The sequence below is a fragment of the Quercus robur genome, chromosome 5 (assembly GCF_932294415.1).
Source record: "Quercus robur chromosome 5, dhQueRobu3.1, whole genome shotgun sequence".
In the NCBI taxonomy this organism is placed as follows: Eukaryota; Viridiplantae; Streptophyta; class Magnoliopsida; order Fagales; family Fagaceae; genus Quercus; species Quercus robur.
Genome location: NC_065538.1, coordinates 45,320,049 through 45,338,638, shown reverse-complemented (window position 1 = coordinate 45,338,638; position 18,590 = coordinate 45,320,049). Strand labels below are relative to the sequence as shown.

General features: G+C 34.7%; 1 protein-coding gene across 2 annotated transcripts; it reads right to left on the bottom strand.

Annotated features, from left to right (window-relative positions):
• Positions 1-5,060: 5,060 nt before the first annotated feature.
• LOC126726084 (apoptosis inhibitor 5-like protein API5) lies at positions 5,061-17,186 on the bottom strand. Of its 2 annotated transcripts, none has more exons than XM_050431213.1 (16): positions 16,974-17,186; positions 16,740-16,849; positions 16,466-16,627; positions 12,399-12,498; positions 12,237-12,302; positions 9,266-9,363; positions 9,106-9,180; positions 8,814-8,963; positions 7,938-8,003; positions 7,786-7,851; positions 7,273-7,383; positions 6,847-7,043; positions 6,432-6,546; positions 6,276-6,341; positions 6,085-6,188; positions 5,061-5,670 (listed from the first exon to the last, which is right to left on the bottom strand). In XM_050431213.1, the coding sequence occupies exons 2-16, from the start codon at positions 16,833-16,835 to the stop codon at positions 5,481-5,483; spliced, it is 1,662 nt and encodes a 553-aa protein (XP_050287170.1). In that variant the 5' UTR covers positions 16,836-16,849; positions 16,974-17,186; the 3' UTR covers positions 5,061-5,480. The 2 variants fall into 2 exon arrangements, with proteins under 2 accessions (XP_050287170.1, XP_050287171.1); XM_050431214.1 differs by having other exon boundaries at positions 16,740-16,845.
• Between the last annotated feature and the right edge of the window lie 1,404 nt (positions 17,187-18,590).

Sequence of the window (18,590 nt, the reverse complement as noted above, 5' to 3'; positions counted from 1 at the left end):
CTATACTATTTTTTGTTTATTTTTTAATCCTTTGTGGTAGACAAAGTACTCTTAATAGTTGTATTAGAAGTACTCTATAATGCCATTTATTTAGAGAAAAGTAAAGTTTAGCCAAACAAAAATAATCGGATGTGTGACAAATTTTAGCTTTTGCAATTTTATTATTATTATTTTATAATAATACATGTATAGAAATTTAATTCTTAGATTTCTAATAATTGTTTATTAGATAATATGTTTTGTGTGGACGAAATTACAATTTCTGCAAAGAAAATAACCATAATAGATTATCAATAACAATTTGTTTTCCTAATTGGTCCAATTAATCATTGTTAAATTTTATTAATTTTTTTAGTTACGTTTTTCGGTGTTTTGGATTGTAGGCAAAAAAAATAAAGTTTGAGAAAGTTTGTATAAAACTAAAAAAATAATTTTCAAATTTTATATTCTTTTTAATGATTCACAAAATGTTATAAATAACTTTTATTAAAAAAAAATGAATATTTTAGTTAACTTGCCTTTTGAATTTCTGAGAAAATTTGTATTATTTTCATTTTGGTATGATAAAATTTATATTTATGATTTATGATTGTACCTATATTACATTTATAATCGTTCCTATAATAAATAAAAATATGTACATTACTCATTATTAAATTAGTTTAAATTATAAGAAAAAAAATTTAATAAAAGCACCATAAAAATAATTATCACGCACAATGCGCGAGTTCGTGACTACTATATGTAAAAGTTGAATAGTATTTAATGTTGTTATACTCCCATTGAACCACATCTGCACAATGTCATTGCCCTTCTTTTTTCTAAAATTTTTCCATAATTTTAAAATACTGTTAAAAAAAATGATTTCTAGCCCAATCTCCGCCATAAACCCCAAGCTTACGGCTATCCACCATAAAGCCCAAACCCAAGCTAAATACTCCCTTCGTCCCACTTTGTTTGTCCTCTATTCCATTTTGAGATGTCCCAAAATATTGTCCTGTTTCTAAAAATAAAAGTTATTAATTTACTAATATTCCTATTATACCCCTATTAATTTACTAATTCAATTTTTTGATAAATCTATTTAAGGGTAGTTTTGGAAACTTATACATTTTTAAAAGGTAGACAAGATAATAAATGATGTTTTCTTAAAAAATTTGACTTTTCAAACAGGACAAATAAAGTGGGATGGAGAGAGTAGTTTTTAATGCCAACCTTTCTAACGCGAAACACTCTATCTTCCCTCCTTGGTCTCTTCCTCTCCTCATTTAATAGAACCACTCCTTCATACCTGTTCAATTGCCACTATGCTGGAAAAAAAGATTAAAAAAATCAAAAATCAAAATCCATATTAGGTACACATTATCAACGTGAAGAATTGATTGAACAATATGTAATTTGGTTCTCACAGGTTCAGATGAGAGAGAGAGAGAGATGCTGTCAAACTATGAGATTGCATCACTATTTCTTCCTATTCTTCTTCTTTGTCTCTGTCTCTCTCACTCTTGCTGCATTTTCGCCATTTTTGCAAGTCTTCTTTGCTTGACTATCACATTGAAGGTTTTGGCTATTGCAGAAGATGGACTAGTTGTGTTTGACCCATTAAATGCTTAGGCAAGCTTAGCTGTCAACTACTTTATAGTGTATCAAATGCTTGCAAGCCGTCAACCACTTATTTCTTTCGTAAATTGGGTTGGCCTTGTGTTTTTACTTAATCAATTTTTTAATGGGCAGACAAACCAATGTTTGCCGCTCTTCAGTTTTTGTATTTTTTTTTTTTTTTTTATTTTATAATTTCATAAGTGACAAATGGGGTTGGGCATAATAAAAAAATATCAGATAATCAAATGGGCTAAACATGATTTAAGATAATTTAAATAAAGACTTGCATAAAATAAGTAGAGTATTAAACTCTAACAAAAAGTTTAAGTATATTCATTTCATATATATATATATATATATATATATCAATTGATTGAGATACTCAATATTTATTTATGTTTGCTTATGATTTAATATTACTTATTTGTCTTATGATAGTTATGATATATATATATATATATATATAAATAAAACATTTGAAATATAGATATTTATATTTATTTGAATTATTTTAGTCAATTTTTATTTTTTTACTACTTTAATCTATTTTTTTAATAGTTATTAAATTAATTATAATATCATCTTGGTTCGACCTCAGTCCAACTTTAACAACCTTAAACCCCTCCTTTTTACGGTTCTTTAAATGGTCTGATTTTCAAAATCATGTTTGTAAATGCCAATGTCATAGACAATCTCTACCCACTTGGTGTCACAGATCCTCTTTAGTCCCTCAAGACATTGTCTTTGCTTGAATATATGTCACTGGTATAACAAATCAGAGAGAAAATTATGGAGAGAAATCACAACTTTTCTTTTCTTTGTTTCTCGTGAAAAAAGTATATGGTAAAATGGTTTTTTTTTTTCCCCCAAATTTGGTAGGCTTTTTTTGGTCATGATTACTGAGAGTTGGAGTTGTTTGGTTGTTGACGATAAATGCATGAATGTTTTTAGGAAATGGGTCGTGAATGTTTTTAGGGTTTGACATATTAGTTGTCAATTAGAGCTTATGTGTGTGTGTGTTTTTTTTAATTATTTCACACTTTGTTATTGGAACAATTGATACGTTGTAGGTATTGCATATATTCACCAATTGTAGGAGATAAGTTCCCAAATTTTACAGATTTAATTTTTAACTTATCCCAACGAAAAATTATGTATTACTTTTAATAATTAAAGTACCATCCAAAGAACAAACAAAGGGCTTATGATATTGTATGTATTTAAATTATAGGTGGACAATTTTATCCAAACAAAAAAACATGTCTCAATTATGACTTTGTGTAAAAAAAAAGTGTAGCAAATACGCTCTTCCAATGCTGCTTTGTTTTTGAGCAGCTATTTGTTTATTTTATTTTGGCCATACGAGGAATGTGCATTGCATTGAAGTGTGCATTGTCATTTGTTGTTGGACTAATATGTTTTTTGTATAAGGTTTTGTAATTCTATTTTAAAGATCAATGAACACTAGCCTTTTTAAATATTGAATAGACTTCCAAAGATATGCTTGCTATTTTTCTACTTGAAATTTCTAATGTTGTATGAAATTAGAGCTTCTCTTTAAGGAGGTGAATGAAGAGCCAGTCAAGGAAAGACGAAATGTGGCCTTGAGCAAGAGAAGATTGTTGAACCATTCAAATAGAATTGATAAGGATAAATATTTAATACTCACAGAAAAAAGTATAAATACAATACTATTACTCTTTTATTCCTAATGACAACTTATTTTTATCCCACTTATTGCCAAAATATCTTTAATTGTTTACCAACCCAAAATATCTTTGAACTTTACTGTGCTAAAAAACATAAGCTAAAATATTAAGTGAGCCCAAAAATTGCATCTCCTGTTTCTCCTCATCTCAAAACTGGACATGACACTGGCCTTTTTTCAAAGCCACCTATTATAGTCCACACTAAATTAGTTCATTGCCAAGGTATTGAGTGTTACACTCTTGTCACAAACTATGAATCATGGATTTGATTGCAGAGTTTGCCAACTCACAGTAACTGGCATCAATTGGGTTGCAGGAACCATGCTTGAAGGAGATTTCAGATGTGTTAGAATAAATTCATGTTTTCTGTGAAATAGGCAAGACATATATCCTATAGGACAGTTTCTATACTATGTACTAATAACTAAGCATAAGCATTGGAGTTCTATCTCATTTGAATTTTTTTTATTAAAAAAAAAAATTTTCTATTTAAGATGTTTCATAAATATTTCATTTTTGGAACCGATGCACGGATTAGCGACTAGTTATATACTAAAGAAAGATATATAATAATGTTTCCCCATTATTGGACTTCTTTCAAGGTATCAGAGCCTTACCTATTACGACCATGACGAATTTTTCAACTATTCCAAACACTGTAAAAAAAATCACAATCTAAGCAAATTATGAAAATGAATGACGAAACCGCTTAAGTTTTTGAAACCTATCAAAATTATTATAGTTCCATTCTCCGATAGAAACTAACGTTCGTTTCTACTCCCCAAAGAATCTAATAAAGAACTTATCTTTCTTCCCACCCAGTTCTTCCAAAAAGGCTCGCCAATTGCAAGAGATTTATTTGAAGCAATTCTTAAGCTATCAGAGACTGGAACCATAATGTCACTGGAGGAAAAATGGTTAACTCCCCCAATTATAGGTGCTTAGGCCTCCAGAGCTTCAATGTTCTTCTATTATCTTTTGCCACTTATACCAGTTATCTTTTGCCACTTATTTCATTATCTTTTGCTATCCCTAATTCTTCTTACCAATAATTCGTCAACATCAAGATGCTTCAAATGGAACTCCATCTCTAGACGAAGTCACTACTTGGAAGAAGGTAGTGAGACTTTTAAAACACTTTCATATCAAAATTCAAGGAAGAGCTCCAACTCCAGCAGAAACATCAGATGTAAATGAGCATTCTTCAGGTCGGGAATTCAGTTGAACTTCTGATACTCGAGCACCTTCAGTCCTCCCCACCAGCAGAAATTGAATTGCAATGAACTCTTGATTGTTAAAGAAAAAGCACAAATATTTGAATGTTGTCTTAGATATTAAGATTTCCAGTGCATAATTGTCTTGCAAGATATCTTAGATATTCCTCCAGCACCTTCTCCAGTATAGCATTCCATGCACATGTATCATAGTAGTTGCTAAAACATTTAAAGATACCTTGCGTTGAGGGGCGACAACAATTCTTATTTTCAAGAAGGACATAACTTAAGTATAGTACCTTAGATGTTGTTCTTTAAGTTCTCTTAAGATTCAGCCATGTGACTATTTAATTAAAAAATAAATTTTTATCTCATGAGAAAAAATCCACATGACAGAATCTTAAGAAGAGAACCTAAAATACAGCACCTAATTACTGTACTTAAATCTTACACTTCGGAGAAATATTGAAATAGACTGTTGATCCTGTAAATAAAACGTCTCTAAAAACAGGCATATTCTACAAATTAATCAAACTTATCAGAACAATACCATCTCAAGTTCTCCTACAACCAAACATAAATTATATTCTACAAATTGTCAGAATTATTAAATCATTCCTCTGAATGCAAGTTCATTGTCGTTAAAATACACACACGTGCATACACAGTAACAGGCATGCAAAGATTCCTAAATCCCGACTGCTGCTTAGATCAGCGAAATTTGGAATAATTAAGAACTCAAAGCACTAAATTTACCGGACATGCTTCAGAGGAATATGATTTCTAGTGTTAGCCCACAAATGAATCTAGAAACTCATCAGCTTCCTCTATAAATCAAAACTAGCTCCAACAGAGAGAACTTCAATACATCAGAGGCTTCTAGTGGTATTACTTCTGGTACATATTGACTTTTTGAATGCTGAATGTCTTCTTACTCTGTCGGCACACACCTAGGCTACCGGAAGCCTCTTCCTCTTCCACGCCCACCCCAACCCCTGCCTCTGCCCCTAGTCCCACTTCTCCCACCATGAGACAAACCTTCCAACGCTCTATTAACCAGCTGGTTTGGCAAACCACCAGCTCCACGGCCCTTTTTAGATGCCGCATTGCCAGATCCATTAGCAGCAGTAATAGGTCGTTTCCCTCTGCACATAAAGTTCATATAAAATAAAATAAAAACTGTATTCTGTTCTAAAAAAATAAATAAATAACATATATGTATTCACCCTAAAAGGTTCCATCTCAATAGAATGAAACCTTGCAGAAAAGCAATGCAAGTGAATGAGGTGAGAAAATTACACTTCCAATTATGGGACAACCTTGACAAAAGGACACAACACCCCCCCCCCCCCCTTTCAAAAAAAAAAAAAAAAAACACTTGTACTACTCCCTGCGTGCTCATGCTGATTAAATGAAGCCATACAGATTTTTCAACAAAGAAAACAGAAAAACTATGAAAGCTAGAAATCATATATTAAAATAAGGTACAAAAAATAGAGTTTTTTTTTTTTTTTTTTTTTTGAGAGAGAGAGAGAGAACAGAATCAGGAAGATCTCTACCCGGTTGCAGTTGTCGTAGCAGGAACAGAAGGTTTTGTTGCTTCTTTCCAAGATAGGTTGATACTTTTATCCCCAATAAATGAAGGTGTTTTGGAATGTAACGGCTGGATATAAGAAATCAAAATCAATCTCTACAGTAAAAGCATAAAGCATCATATATTTAGAGACGCAGAAAGTTCGTTTCTTTTCACCTTTGTCATTGCCAAAATGTTATTGCAGGTCCGCAACCCTGTCGTAGTATTCTGCTTTTGAGTTTTCTGCACATTTTATGAAAGTCATGGTCATGAGATATATGTTAACAAAAAAGCTCCACCAAAGACCATGGAATCTCTTGAGAACAGACTCACAATGCTGTCCTTTGCTTCATCAGATTTGGCAGCCGCCATAGCTTTGTTGTGCTCAGCCATTCCCTGAGTTAATTTCTTCATGGTAGCCCTAGTTAACTCCTCAACATTACTTAACCTGCAAATAATTTTAAAATTGTCAAGTATATATATGGTAAGAAGAAAAGGTTGCTACTGTGTAAAAGTCATAAAAAAGATACATTTCACCCTTCCAAAGTACAGAAAATAAGAAAAGGCTGAAAAGCTTTGTTCCTACCAACATCAGTTCACAAATTTTACATTTGCTGCCCATAACAACCAAAAAAAAAGAAAACTCCAGAGAGAGGAAACGGTAATAAAAACATATAGATTGAAGAATCAATTTCTTTATTAAAATTACACAATACAAAACTAAATTAAAAAATATATAATCAATTACCTTTCAGTAAAGTCCTTATTCAACTCTGAAAAGTCCTCCCCAAGCCTATCCGATGGTTGGCCAGTCACTATCTTATAACCACACAAACTGTTTGTTGCATTAGGAACCTTGTGAGCTAGATGGTGAAATGTGTACAACAAGCACTCAACATAAGTAAAGTTCATCTCTTCTCCAGTCTTCTTCCGTGGCATGTACTTCTGAGAAGGAACAAGAGACATCTTATGAGAATGAGACAAACAAATTATTTAGAGTAAAAAAACAACAGAAACTCCCAATGTGAGTGCACATATATCAATTTCATTAGCAAAGATGGAGTTAAGAATATATACATATATATATATATATATATCTATATATATAAAATAATGTAGCAATTCTGAATACACGGAGTTGTATTTGTACTGTCATTTTAAACAGCATATATACCTTTAATAGCTGAACAACATTGGGAAGAATCTGGCGTGAATCCTGCGGAGTTGTGTAAGGAGAAATTTCCGCAAGTGCTTTAAGCAAATCTAGCTTTCGCTCCTCAGGAAGCTAGAAAACATAAGTACCAATAGAGTTAATCTCTTGCATAATACATTTTATTAGAACATAATCAAGCCACCAGAAATTCTCCTATGACGGAGACCCTTCTAAAACGAGGGAATTTTTAAGAGCAATTTTTGCTCTCCAAGACGTACTTAAAAGATATTTACAATGAAATGACAGAGAAATGCAACATGATCCAATGAGAAAGCTCCTATACCATCAATGTATATCTGTTCCAAAAAAATAATGACATGTGTGTACAACAGTACATATGTATAGAATTAGTATTACCTTTAGCATAAGAAAAGCACAAATTAGAACTGAATCCAAGGATATTGAAATAAAGATCCCCAGAATGCCAATGAACTCAAGCTACATACTATTTCATGACAGAAAGCAAAGTATTACCTTATCAAATACAGGTATGATGTGTTTGTTCAAGTAGTTGAGGAACTTGCTGCTTGAAGCACCCCTCTGTTTTTAATTAGAGGCATAGTTCTGTCAGACAAACGTACAATGAACCATTTAAAGAAATTAACAAAATCAAATACAGTCCGTACCACAACAAATGGAAGAGCCATGTACACACATGATATTAACCTGTCAATATGGTCGGCATCTGCAACCTGCATTTTGAAGTCATTAGAATTGTAACCAAGGATTCATAGTATCATAAAGTAAAAAATATTATTTTCCAAGGCCAGACAATCTTATAAAATGATGAAGAAACAGACATTAATCAAAAGGACAACCAATGATGCTAAATATTATGCAGCATGATTACAAAAAAGTCATGATATGATAATAGTCCCAATCCTAATCATGTAATTTACAACATAATATGCCAACTCATGTTTTCAAGAGTATATCTGTCAACTTCCCAAAATCTCCAACTGTATTTATATATTTCAAACTTACCTTGAGAACAATGCATGGCTTCACTATTTAATCCTCTTAAACTCTTCTACATTGTTAAAGCATCAATGTACCTCTAGCACCCCTGATTACTATTTAAATTGAAGTAGTTGCCCAACACATAAACTGCCCATTTCAAGTTTTCTTTTTTTTTTTTTTTTTTGGAAAGAGAGAGAGAGAGAGAGAGAGCAAGCAAAGATTTGAACATAAGATCTACACCAGCCCTAAGCACCATTGTCTAAGTAACAGCCCAAGAGCACAGATGTCATCAACATCTAGACAAGGAAAACATAGTGTATATGATATTTTAGGCACTATGTTTTAGGAAAACATAGTGCCTAAACTCCATATAAATTAGGTGCATCATATCCATATGTCACAATTTGACTAGACTGATTTAGGCAATATCACATCAGTTCCAGGCAAGTCCACGCCATTATTATACATTGGGTAGTGAACTGCCTCAAAAGTTACTTCTTTTACAAAAACCTGATTATCAATACAATTAAATAAGCACTCACATTGAACTGTGCATCTAAATCAGCTTGTCCTTCAATGATTCCAATAAGTTCTTTCATGCGTTCTGGGGGAGCTTTTTCTCCAAAAATACTCAAACTCTTTAAGAAGTCCATAAACATTCTGAATTCTGCTCCAGTTACATCTTCTAAACTCTGCAATGAAACTCAAATTATATTTCCATGCATCTTCTAGTAGAATAACAAGATCAAAACTGAGTTCATAATTCCAGAAGCTTTCAAATGGGAAAAGGAAAAATTGCATTGATAAAAGAAAGTAGTAAAACCAAGAAAACACCTTTTTTATCAAATCAGTTATATGCCTTTCCATTTCATCCTGAGGCTTCAAGAGTTCAGCTTTAATAGGAAAAACCTGCAGATACAATTACTTCCCTTAATATCAAAAAGAGCTGCCAGGTAAAAATTGCAACAGGCATAACATGAACTGGTCTTCTTACCTTATCTCTTATAAAGCTCAGAACTTTCTCACGAATAGTTTCGTCTGAACTTGGTTCATCAACACAGCCAATGTGCTTAAATAAGCCCGTCAAAGAAGCTACATGAACAAGAAAATTCAATCTCATCAAGCGTTAATACTATAAATATGCAAGTTATGATTTAGAAAGATGACAATAAAAATATTCACTGACTGATACATGTCACATTAAAGGGATATTGATATGAGATTTTCATCAAATTAAAAAATTAAGGAGCACTGAGCCACATGCATATCAATTCAAAGCAAACCTATCACTACCAATTTGTATGCATTTTAATTTAGTCTTCGTTCCTTCACACAAACAAGCTACTACCACAAACAAGCTTCTTCCCACAACAAGATTTCACAGGTGACCATCCCAATGGGACACATTAATGTATGCCTGATATTTCAAGATGCTGTTACTATTATAAAATAAATTTTAAAATAACAGGGATGACATTTGAGGTAATTTAAGAAATTTCAACGTAACAAAATCAAACAAAAAAAAATCACTTTTTGGTTCAAATGAAACTCGTGTCAGAAATGAAGATAGCAATCAAGCCCCAATGATTTTATATTAACTTTTAACATTTTGATATTAGTAACTTTATTACCATCCACTATTTCATTTTCTGTTGCAAAACAAAATGAAATTGGTAAAATGAGATATCATCCGAGTCGGGTGGAAGAAATTGTATTTGGTAGCGTTTGGATTCAGTGTCCATGTCCCACATTTTGCGTTTTCAGCGCTTGTTTTTTAAAAAAAACCAGCGCCTATTGCACTCATGAACAGTGCAAATAGGCAAATGAACAGTGTTTTTGGTTTGAACAGTAATGAAATTTTTTTTTTTTTTATTGTTTTCAGTTTTCAGCAAAATAAGTGGTATTCAAACGCACCCTTTGTCTAAAGGAGGTCGTTTGATGTTACTCAAGAGTATGCTATCTAGTCTTCCTACCTATTTTCTATCTCTATTCACCATTCCTACTTATGTAGCTAATAAAATTGAAAAGTTGCAAAGGGATTTTCTATGGGGTGATAGCAAGACTCATTTGGTAGGATGGGATAAAGTTTGTGCACCTATAACTAACGGTGGCTTGGGAATAAGAAAACTTACTACTTTCAATAAGGCCTTATTGGGGAAATGGTTGTGGCAATTTGGGAAGGAAGAGGATCTGTTATGGAGGAGGGTGGTAGTTTCAAAATATGGGGAAGATTGGGGGGGATGGACCTCAAAGCTAGGAAGGGGAGTTCATGGGTGTGGTTTGTGGAGTGGTATTCATATGGGATGGAAGGATTTTAGCAAAAATTGTCAATTTGTTGTTGGGTTAGGGAATAGAGCGAGATTTTGGCAGGATAGGTGGTATGGGTATCAACCTCTCCAATTGGCTTTCCCAAGGCTGTATGGTATTGCCATTGATAAGGAGGCATCTGTAGAAGCTTCTTTGTCAAGGCAAGGGGCAGAGGATAGAAGAATTTGGGATGTTCGTTTCTTTCGAGAACTTAATGATTGGGAGATGGATGAAGGGCTGCATTTTCTTCGTATATTGGGAGCTAATACTCCTCCACTGGATGTTGGAGACCGGATGAGATGGAAGTTAAAACCTGATGGGGAGTTTGACATCAGGTTGTATTATAACAAATTGCAGGATTCTTCCTCAATCGCCTTTCCTTGGAAAGGTATATGGAGAGTAAAGGCACCTAGACAGGTTTCTTTTTTTGTTTGGTGTGTAGCCTGGAATAAGATCCTAACGGGTGATAACTTGAGATTGAGGAAATTGGTTTTGGTAGACTGGTGCATTATGTGCCGACATTGTGGAAAGACGGTAGACCACTTACTTCTTCATTGTGAGATGGCTCATCGGTTGTGGAGCTTTGCCTTAATAGCTTTTGGTTTGTCTTGGATTATACCTAGATCGATCCCAAATTTGCTTTTTGGCTGGTGGAATTAGGTGGGGAAGCATTCGTCTCAGATTTGGAACTTAGTACCATTGTGCATCCTATGGTGTATTTGGAAGGAATGGAATCGACGGACTTTTGAGGATTTGAATAGTTCTAGTGATCAGATGCTTGCTTCTTTTAGTGGGACTCTTTTTTATTGGTCTCGGGCTAGGGAACTCACGACTGGTGATTCTCTCCCTTCTTTTCTTAGTTCTCTCTCTTTTGTAACTAATCTGTTGTCTGGTTTTCTTTTATGTTTTCTCTTTGTTTTGTTCTTCTTGTATTTTCTGGGTTTGCTTTATGTTTTTTTCATGCATAGAGTAGCCGTTCGTATATCTAACATTCTTACTTATCAAAAAAAAAAGATATCATCCAAGCCCCAGTGATATTATATTAGTTTTTAGCAAGCTGTATCAGTGATTTATTTACAATCTACTATTTGATTTTATTATTTAACAATCCCATGGTCTCGAGTTCAAATCAAATATTGTAAACTCTTCTATTTATAGAGATCCATATCTATACACATGCCAGATACATAGAAACTAACTATACTACCTCTTAACATTTGTGAATATTGTGAATATAAAAATTACTTTAAACCCATGTCTTGCAAATAATTATGCATGAGTTCGCATGGGTACTCAACCTCCATTCAAGTCAATATTCCATTCCAACACAGCTTGTGATTACAAAACATACAAATCATTACTCAGAAAAGCATATTCGTATCAACGCTTTCCAGTTCATATAAAAGAATGAAAATTAGATGATCTTTACCACTTTACACAATGAAAGATATTATCTTCTATTCGAATTATGGTGAAAAACATTTTTTGGACACACTGCAAAAGGTAAATAATATTATATTTATCCTCCCTGTCACCTAGTTTAAGTATGCTGAATAATAAATACATAAAACTTCTGCTGCAGAATCTAACAGGAAGAATAGTTTATATACTAACTTCTGCATGACACAACATGCACTCAAATATAACATGCAAAGTACCTTTCACATCTTGCGTCAACAGTGACATTAGGGCTTTATGCACGGCATCACGCTCCACAAATTCCTCTAAAACCATGAACAAAACCCAACATCAGATTCAAATAATAACAAGCAGTGAAATACCAACAGAATAAGCCATGCAACCAAAAAAACGTAATTTACCAGATACAAGGAGTTGCCCAAGAATGTCTACTATCTTTGCGATATGTTCTGGTGTATCCTTGCAGAAAAGGGGAAGCCCCCTAATTGCTTGCACCCGAACCTGTCCAATAGACAAGCATTGATAAAGCACATCTTTGAAATGAATCACAAAGCAGATTCAGAAAGCCTATTTCTAGCTGTAACAGAATATAAGTGCATTACCAAGCTTTTAGCGAAAAGAATTATGGTTTTCTTACCTTAATTTTTAGGCCCTACTCAACCAGCATTTATCCAAGGTAGGAATATTGGTGAGAACATTATTCTGGCCTAGGAAATGCTGAAAGACTATAACAGAAATTCAGGTACTTCCAAATAAATTATAAAAGTGGATCTTAGAAACACATATGACTCAGTTTCTTGGTGTTTTATGTTGAATTTCCTGGTTGCTATTGGTATACCAGATCAGTTTGTTACTTGGTTTAAGGAGAACATCATAACTCCAAAGCATCAGTTGCTTTGAATTGAGGTCTTATGGACTGCTTCCATGGTAAGAGAGGCTTAAGACAAGAAGACCCTTCATCCCCTTACGTATTTGTTACTGCCATGGAGATTTCTTATGGATCTATTGCCTTCTGAAAGCAATTGAAACTGTCAGTTTTTGCAGATGATCTCATGATTTTATAATTGTCGATGTGCCATTTATTAAGATTATCAAGGCTTTTTTAAATGAGTTACAACGATTTAAGGTTTGGAAGCCAATCCCAATAAAAGTGAGGTATTCTTTATCGGGGTTGGTGATGACATTAGGCTCAAATTCTTTCACTTTTGCACTTTATTATAAGTAAAAAATTTATTGATGAGAAAGAACTACCTTGCGTATACTAGATATTTACATAGACAGCCTAAAAGAATACGAAGTATATATTACAATTGAAATGAGAGAGAATCAAAGAAATCTAAAACAGGAGACAATGTTAGGACTCAAAACACATGATCATTCAAACAATGTTCTAGTGAAAAGCATATTCAGTCAAACCACCAAGGCATCCTCAAAAGTGCAATGATTCCTTTCTCTCCATGGTATGCACAAGAGATTTAAGGGGACTAGGCTCCAAACAAAAAAAGGAACTTTTTCCAAACCAATTCAACCATCTCAATGGAAGACCAAAACACTCGGCAGAACCTATGGAACAATGTCACAGTGTAACAACAAATGATCCACAGATTTGACACTGCACTTACACACGCAGCAACAATCTACTAAAGTGATTTACAAGTTAGAACTTTCCCCAAGCTTCCCTCCATACCAAAAAGCAAAAAGAAAAAAAATCTCCTTGAAGCCTCAGAGCACCAAATACTCTTCCAAGGAAAATAAACATCAAGTGAGCCCCTCATTGTCACATAATAGGGTCTCCTCTCCACACCACCAACGATTAGAGCTTTTAATGACAGGGAATTGATGTCGATAGATTCCTTGTTTGAAATTTTGTATTCCGGCGTTCCTAGGAGAGAGCCCTGATCAAATGAGATAGATGCTGAATGGAAACGGCAGGATTGATGTTCACTGCTTCAGGGTCACCTCTCCACACCACCAATGATACCAAAACTGAATTTCAGATCCATACCAACCTCACAACAAATAACTACAGAGCTAGCCCACACATATCTAATAAACTTCCATAGGCTTATTCCATAGACCCCTACCAACCTCCCAGCAGCACCCACCCCATGAGTTCCCAACATTTTGTTCTATAACCTTCCTCCAAAGAAAACCCTTATTCACTAACACTGCAATAGCCATTTGCCGAGTAAAATCTTGGATCAAAACCAAACACTTCGTTAATCCAAAATCTCCAAATTGGATAGGACGGCAAACAAAATCCAATTAGATATCTCTGTGTTCCTATGTTTTCTGTAGGCTTACTACCAGGGATTGCAGCCCTCTTTTTTTTTTTTTTTTTGATAAATCAGGGATTGCAGCCCTTTAATTGATAAGATTTTGTTGAGAATCAATTCATTACATGAACGGCAAATCATTTGTCATTTGAAGGGACAAGCATGGGGTTGGAGAAAGATTGTGAAGCTAAGGGTAGAAACCAAGCCTTTGAATAAGCACATGGTGGGGAAGGAAGATTCTATCTTCCAATGAATAGACAACTGGCATCCCAAGGAAGTTTTGTATGAGAAATTTGGTAACAGAACCATGTATGACCTTTTTTTTTTTTTTTTTTTGATAAGTAACATAAAAACTTCATTAAAACTCTGCCTAGTACATAGGGAATGTACGAAAAAGGCATGACCTTTTTTTTTTTGGATAAGTAACAAGAAAATGTTATTGAAAGAAAAAGGATTACAACGTTCCAACACATCTAAGAGAGTGGAACAGGGGATAGAAAGAAAAACAGCACTCCAATCAAATAAAGAACGAAATAAAAAGGATTTTTGGAGGATTGACTATTCACATCCTTCAAAACCCCTAGCATTCCGTTCCCTCCAAAGGCACCACATGATGCTTGCAGAACAGCCATCCAAAAAGCTATGTTACGATATCTGCTGAAGGCATCCTGCCATGCAACAAACATATCGGTGACCCTTGGTGGCATAAGCTACTTGAGTCCAAACAAGCAACACCCATCGTCCACAGCACAGGCTATTGGGCTATGGAGAAGAAGATGATCTTTTGATTCCCCACTCCTTTTACACATACAGCACCAATCCAACACAAAAATATCCCTCTTACGGAGGTTGTCTACAGTTAAAATCTTCCATAAGGAAGAAGGCAACCCTAGGAGGGACCTTTGAACACCACACTGCCTTCCAAGGGAACACCATATCATTAGACAACAATTGGGCATGATAATATCCTGGCACCTCAAAACCTCGATTCCTGGCTGATTTCCAACAAAGATTATCAAACCCCGCACCTCTCACAGGCCTGGAATAGATTAGTTCTATAAAACTAACTAACAATTCCAATTCCCAATCTTGTACAGGTCTAGAGAAGCAGACATCCCAACAAATCACCCCATTAGAGAGTTGCATAACCTTATTAACCTCTGCTACAGGAGTTTTTATCTCAACTGATACTATATAACTCCAGGAAAGCCACTTTAAGTGGCAAATTACACACCACAAGTCTTTCTAGAACTTCACTCTAGTACCATCCACCACGTCAAGCTATAGAAACTGAGAAAAGGTTAACCATTCCCTTCTTATGGATTTCCAAAGACTAACACCGTAAGTACCCGGCACATCTTTAGAGCACCATCCTCCCTATCATTCCCATATCGCCTCTACAACTCTCCTCCAAAGTAACTCCCTCTCACTCCCAAATCTCATTTCCCTAAGAGTTCTAGATTGAATCGGGTATGACTCTGCTAGCATGTCAAAGTGTTTTGCAGGATGGGAAAAGGAGTTAGGGACTAGCTCTAGCCAGATTAGAGGACCACGCCATTAGCAATGCCGCAATCCAAGCAATTGAGTTCCAAGTTCAAATAAGGGTAGTAGATGAAGTGCAATGGCTGCCTGAAAATTTCTTGGTTGGGTGCTAAATAGATTCAAGTTTTATTTCTCCAGATGAGTACAGGTGGAGCCGCTGAAACTTTGTTTGTGAAAGAAGCAGCTGATTAGTTGGGATGAAATAACTTGGGGTGTATAGTATCTGAAGGGGAAACTTTTGAAGACTACAATTACTAAACTCATTTTCGCTGCAGATGTTTACCAGCTATGGATGAAATTAGATTCAGAATAAGTAGCAGCGCAAATATTTAGGGCTACATTCAAAGTAGCGTGTTATGTGCTTTGCGTGGCGCACCTCTGTCCATTCATAGTTAAGCTTTGTTGTTGCTATTGTTGATTGCAGCCATCTTTTCAATAAAGGTTACTCATTTATTGAGAAAAGAAACACAAAGCATCATTTCCAACCATTAAAGAAAAACAATAAACCATTTCGATGCACTAGGAAGAATATTCAAAATTAACTATCGGTTCCACCTATAAAGCAAACCAAGGTCTAGGCCAAAAGCTTAAACTGTTTAGGAAATGGTGAATTTAATAATATAACTAAAAAACGCGTGAAAATGACTAACCCCGAGCTCTTCTGCTTCGATCAAATCGAGATGAGTGTCGATGGCGGAGCCGGAGAGAGAAGGGAAGAACTTGAAGAACCTGGGGATGAACTGAGCGGCCAATTGCTTGGCCTTGATGCTCGACTTGGCCATGTCGATAATCCCTTGATAGTCCTTCAAATTCTGCAATAAAAAATTAACACTCATAAAAAGGTTCTAGAAAACCCTAGAAACCAAAAACAAAAAAACAAAACAAAAGAAAATGAAGGAGAGTGGGAAATTAGGGGGAGAGGACCTGTGATTTGTCGGTGGCCTCGTTGAGACGCTCGACGTACTTGTAGAGTTCCTCGATGTGTTTCGAGTCATCAGCGGCGGACAAGGCGTCGCTCATTTTGCGGAATCTAGCTGAGTCCAATTTGACAAACAAAACAAACCAAACCAAACAAAAACAGTTATTTATACAGTTTGATATAAGTGGGAGATTGAGTTTAATTGTTATGAGGGTTTTGAGGATTTGAGAAGTGCTTACAAAATTGGTGGGGTTAGTGTGGAAATGGGAACTCTGGATTTTGGAAGGAGTAGAAGTTGTATAAAGGTGAGAATGGATAGAGAGTTAATATATAGGAAGAAGAAGAAGAAAGGGTTTGGGATTTTTGGATTTTGCGACGAAAATGAGAGAGAAAGAGAGTAGGAAGAAGAGGACTGACTGAGGACGAGACGAGCGAGCGACTTTAAGCTTTGCGTCAGCCTTCAAGTGGCTTTCTTATCTGCTCACTCTCACCCATACGGCATCGTTTTCTTATCATGTCGTACACGCACACAATTGCATTGCACTTGCTCTACCCCTATTATTTTCTTTTTTTTATTTGAAAAGGGTATATTTTGTCTATAACCTAACCAAAAAAAGTATATACAATTTTGAACTAAAGACAATTAAATTCACTGTAATATGTGTTTGAGTTTATTTGGAGAATCATATGTAATGCATTTAAGGTTTTTGTAACTAAGTTTTAATCTTAAAGTTATATTTTAATGTAACAAATAAAACCTTGTGATTTTAAAATTAATATAGGTTGGGAATTTTTTTTTGATAAGGTTGGGAATTATTGACTCAATCTGTCCTCTTTGCAAACAATAGCACACTTATTCTTTAGTTGCGTGATGGTTAGGGACATTTGGTTTGGCTGTAATCTTGTAGCTAGAGCTTGAGAGTTTACACCCTCAACATTACATTTTTAGTAGTGCAAATATCATTAAATTGGTGCTAAACCCTCTGGACCAACTGAGTAGAGCGAATACTCATTCATCAACATGCCCCTCCAATGCCACCTTAAATGGCTTTCACACTAGAAGAAACTTGGGATCTAAGGAACCTAATCTTCTATAATAGAGAATAATGGTTTGTTTAAATTGAGGGAGAGTAGAGTAAATTTTGCCCAAAATGAGTCTATTTCTAGCCAATTTTATTCTACTCCCCCTCCTTCCTCCCTCAATCCAAACAGGCCCTAAGTGCTAAAATTTGTCAAAACTATAAACAACTTTAGAGGTTAGAGTGAATGAATTTGTAGAGGCTAGTGATTCCAAGGATAAGATGAGATGCACTTCTACAAGAAAAATGCCATGACTTATTGTGCAGCTTCCCATAACCAAGTTGTGGATGTAATAACTCTTCCCTCCCTCCTCTTGTTTGGGATACTTGAAAGTTGGATATTGATCTTTTGTTGGTTGAATTAAAGTTATTTTTATCAAAGGAAAAAAATAAGTAACAAGTGCACATAAATTTTATTAAGATTAACAACCCTTCTCCTAATTTTATTAACATTAACAACATTAGAATTGTAGCTTTTTACTTTTTGCATATTTTGCCTTATTTGGGATTTCTTCCCTCCTTTTTCTTTGTCGAGCAGATAGAGTATTCAAGCCTTTTCCTAAAACCTTGACTGAACTAAGCACAATCTCTATGCGTATTTGCGTTTGCTTAAGAACAGATGAGATCGTTGAATCTTTGCTCCAATGACATGAGACTCGAATAAGAAATTCAGTCGATGTTCAATTGAGCTTTTATAACGAGTAGATGACAGATTATTGATTAATACAACATCACTTTAAAAGCACAAGAAGTATGGGCCACTAAAACAGAGAGTCA

Excerpts from the sequence above, each read along its gene's own strand:
- LOC126726084 (XM_050431213.1), bottom strand. The coding sequence starts at position 16,835 with ATGAGCGACGCCTTGTCCGCCGCTGATGACTCGAAACACATCGAGGAA. Across the intron at positions 16,628-16,739 it reads AGGCCACCGACAAATCACAG|AATTTGAAGGACTATCAAGG; the intron begins GTCCTCTCCCCC and ends TTTTTATTGCAG. Across the intron at positions 12,303-12,398 it reads TGGGCAACTCCTTGTATCTG|AGGAATTTGTGGAGCGTGAT; the intron begins GTAAATTACGTT and ends TCATGGTTTTAG.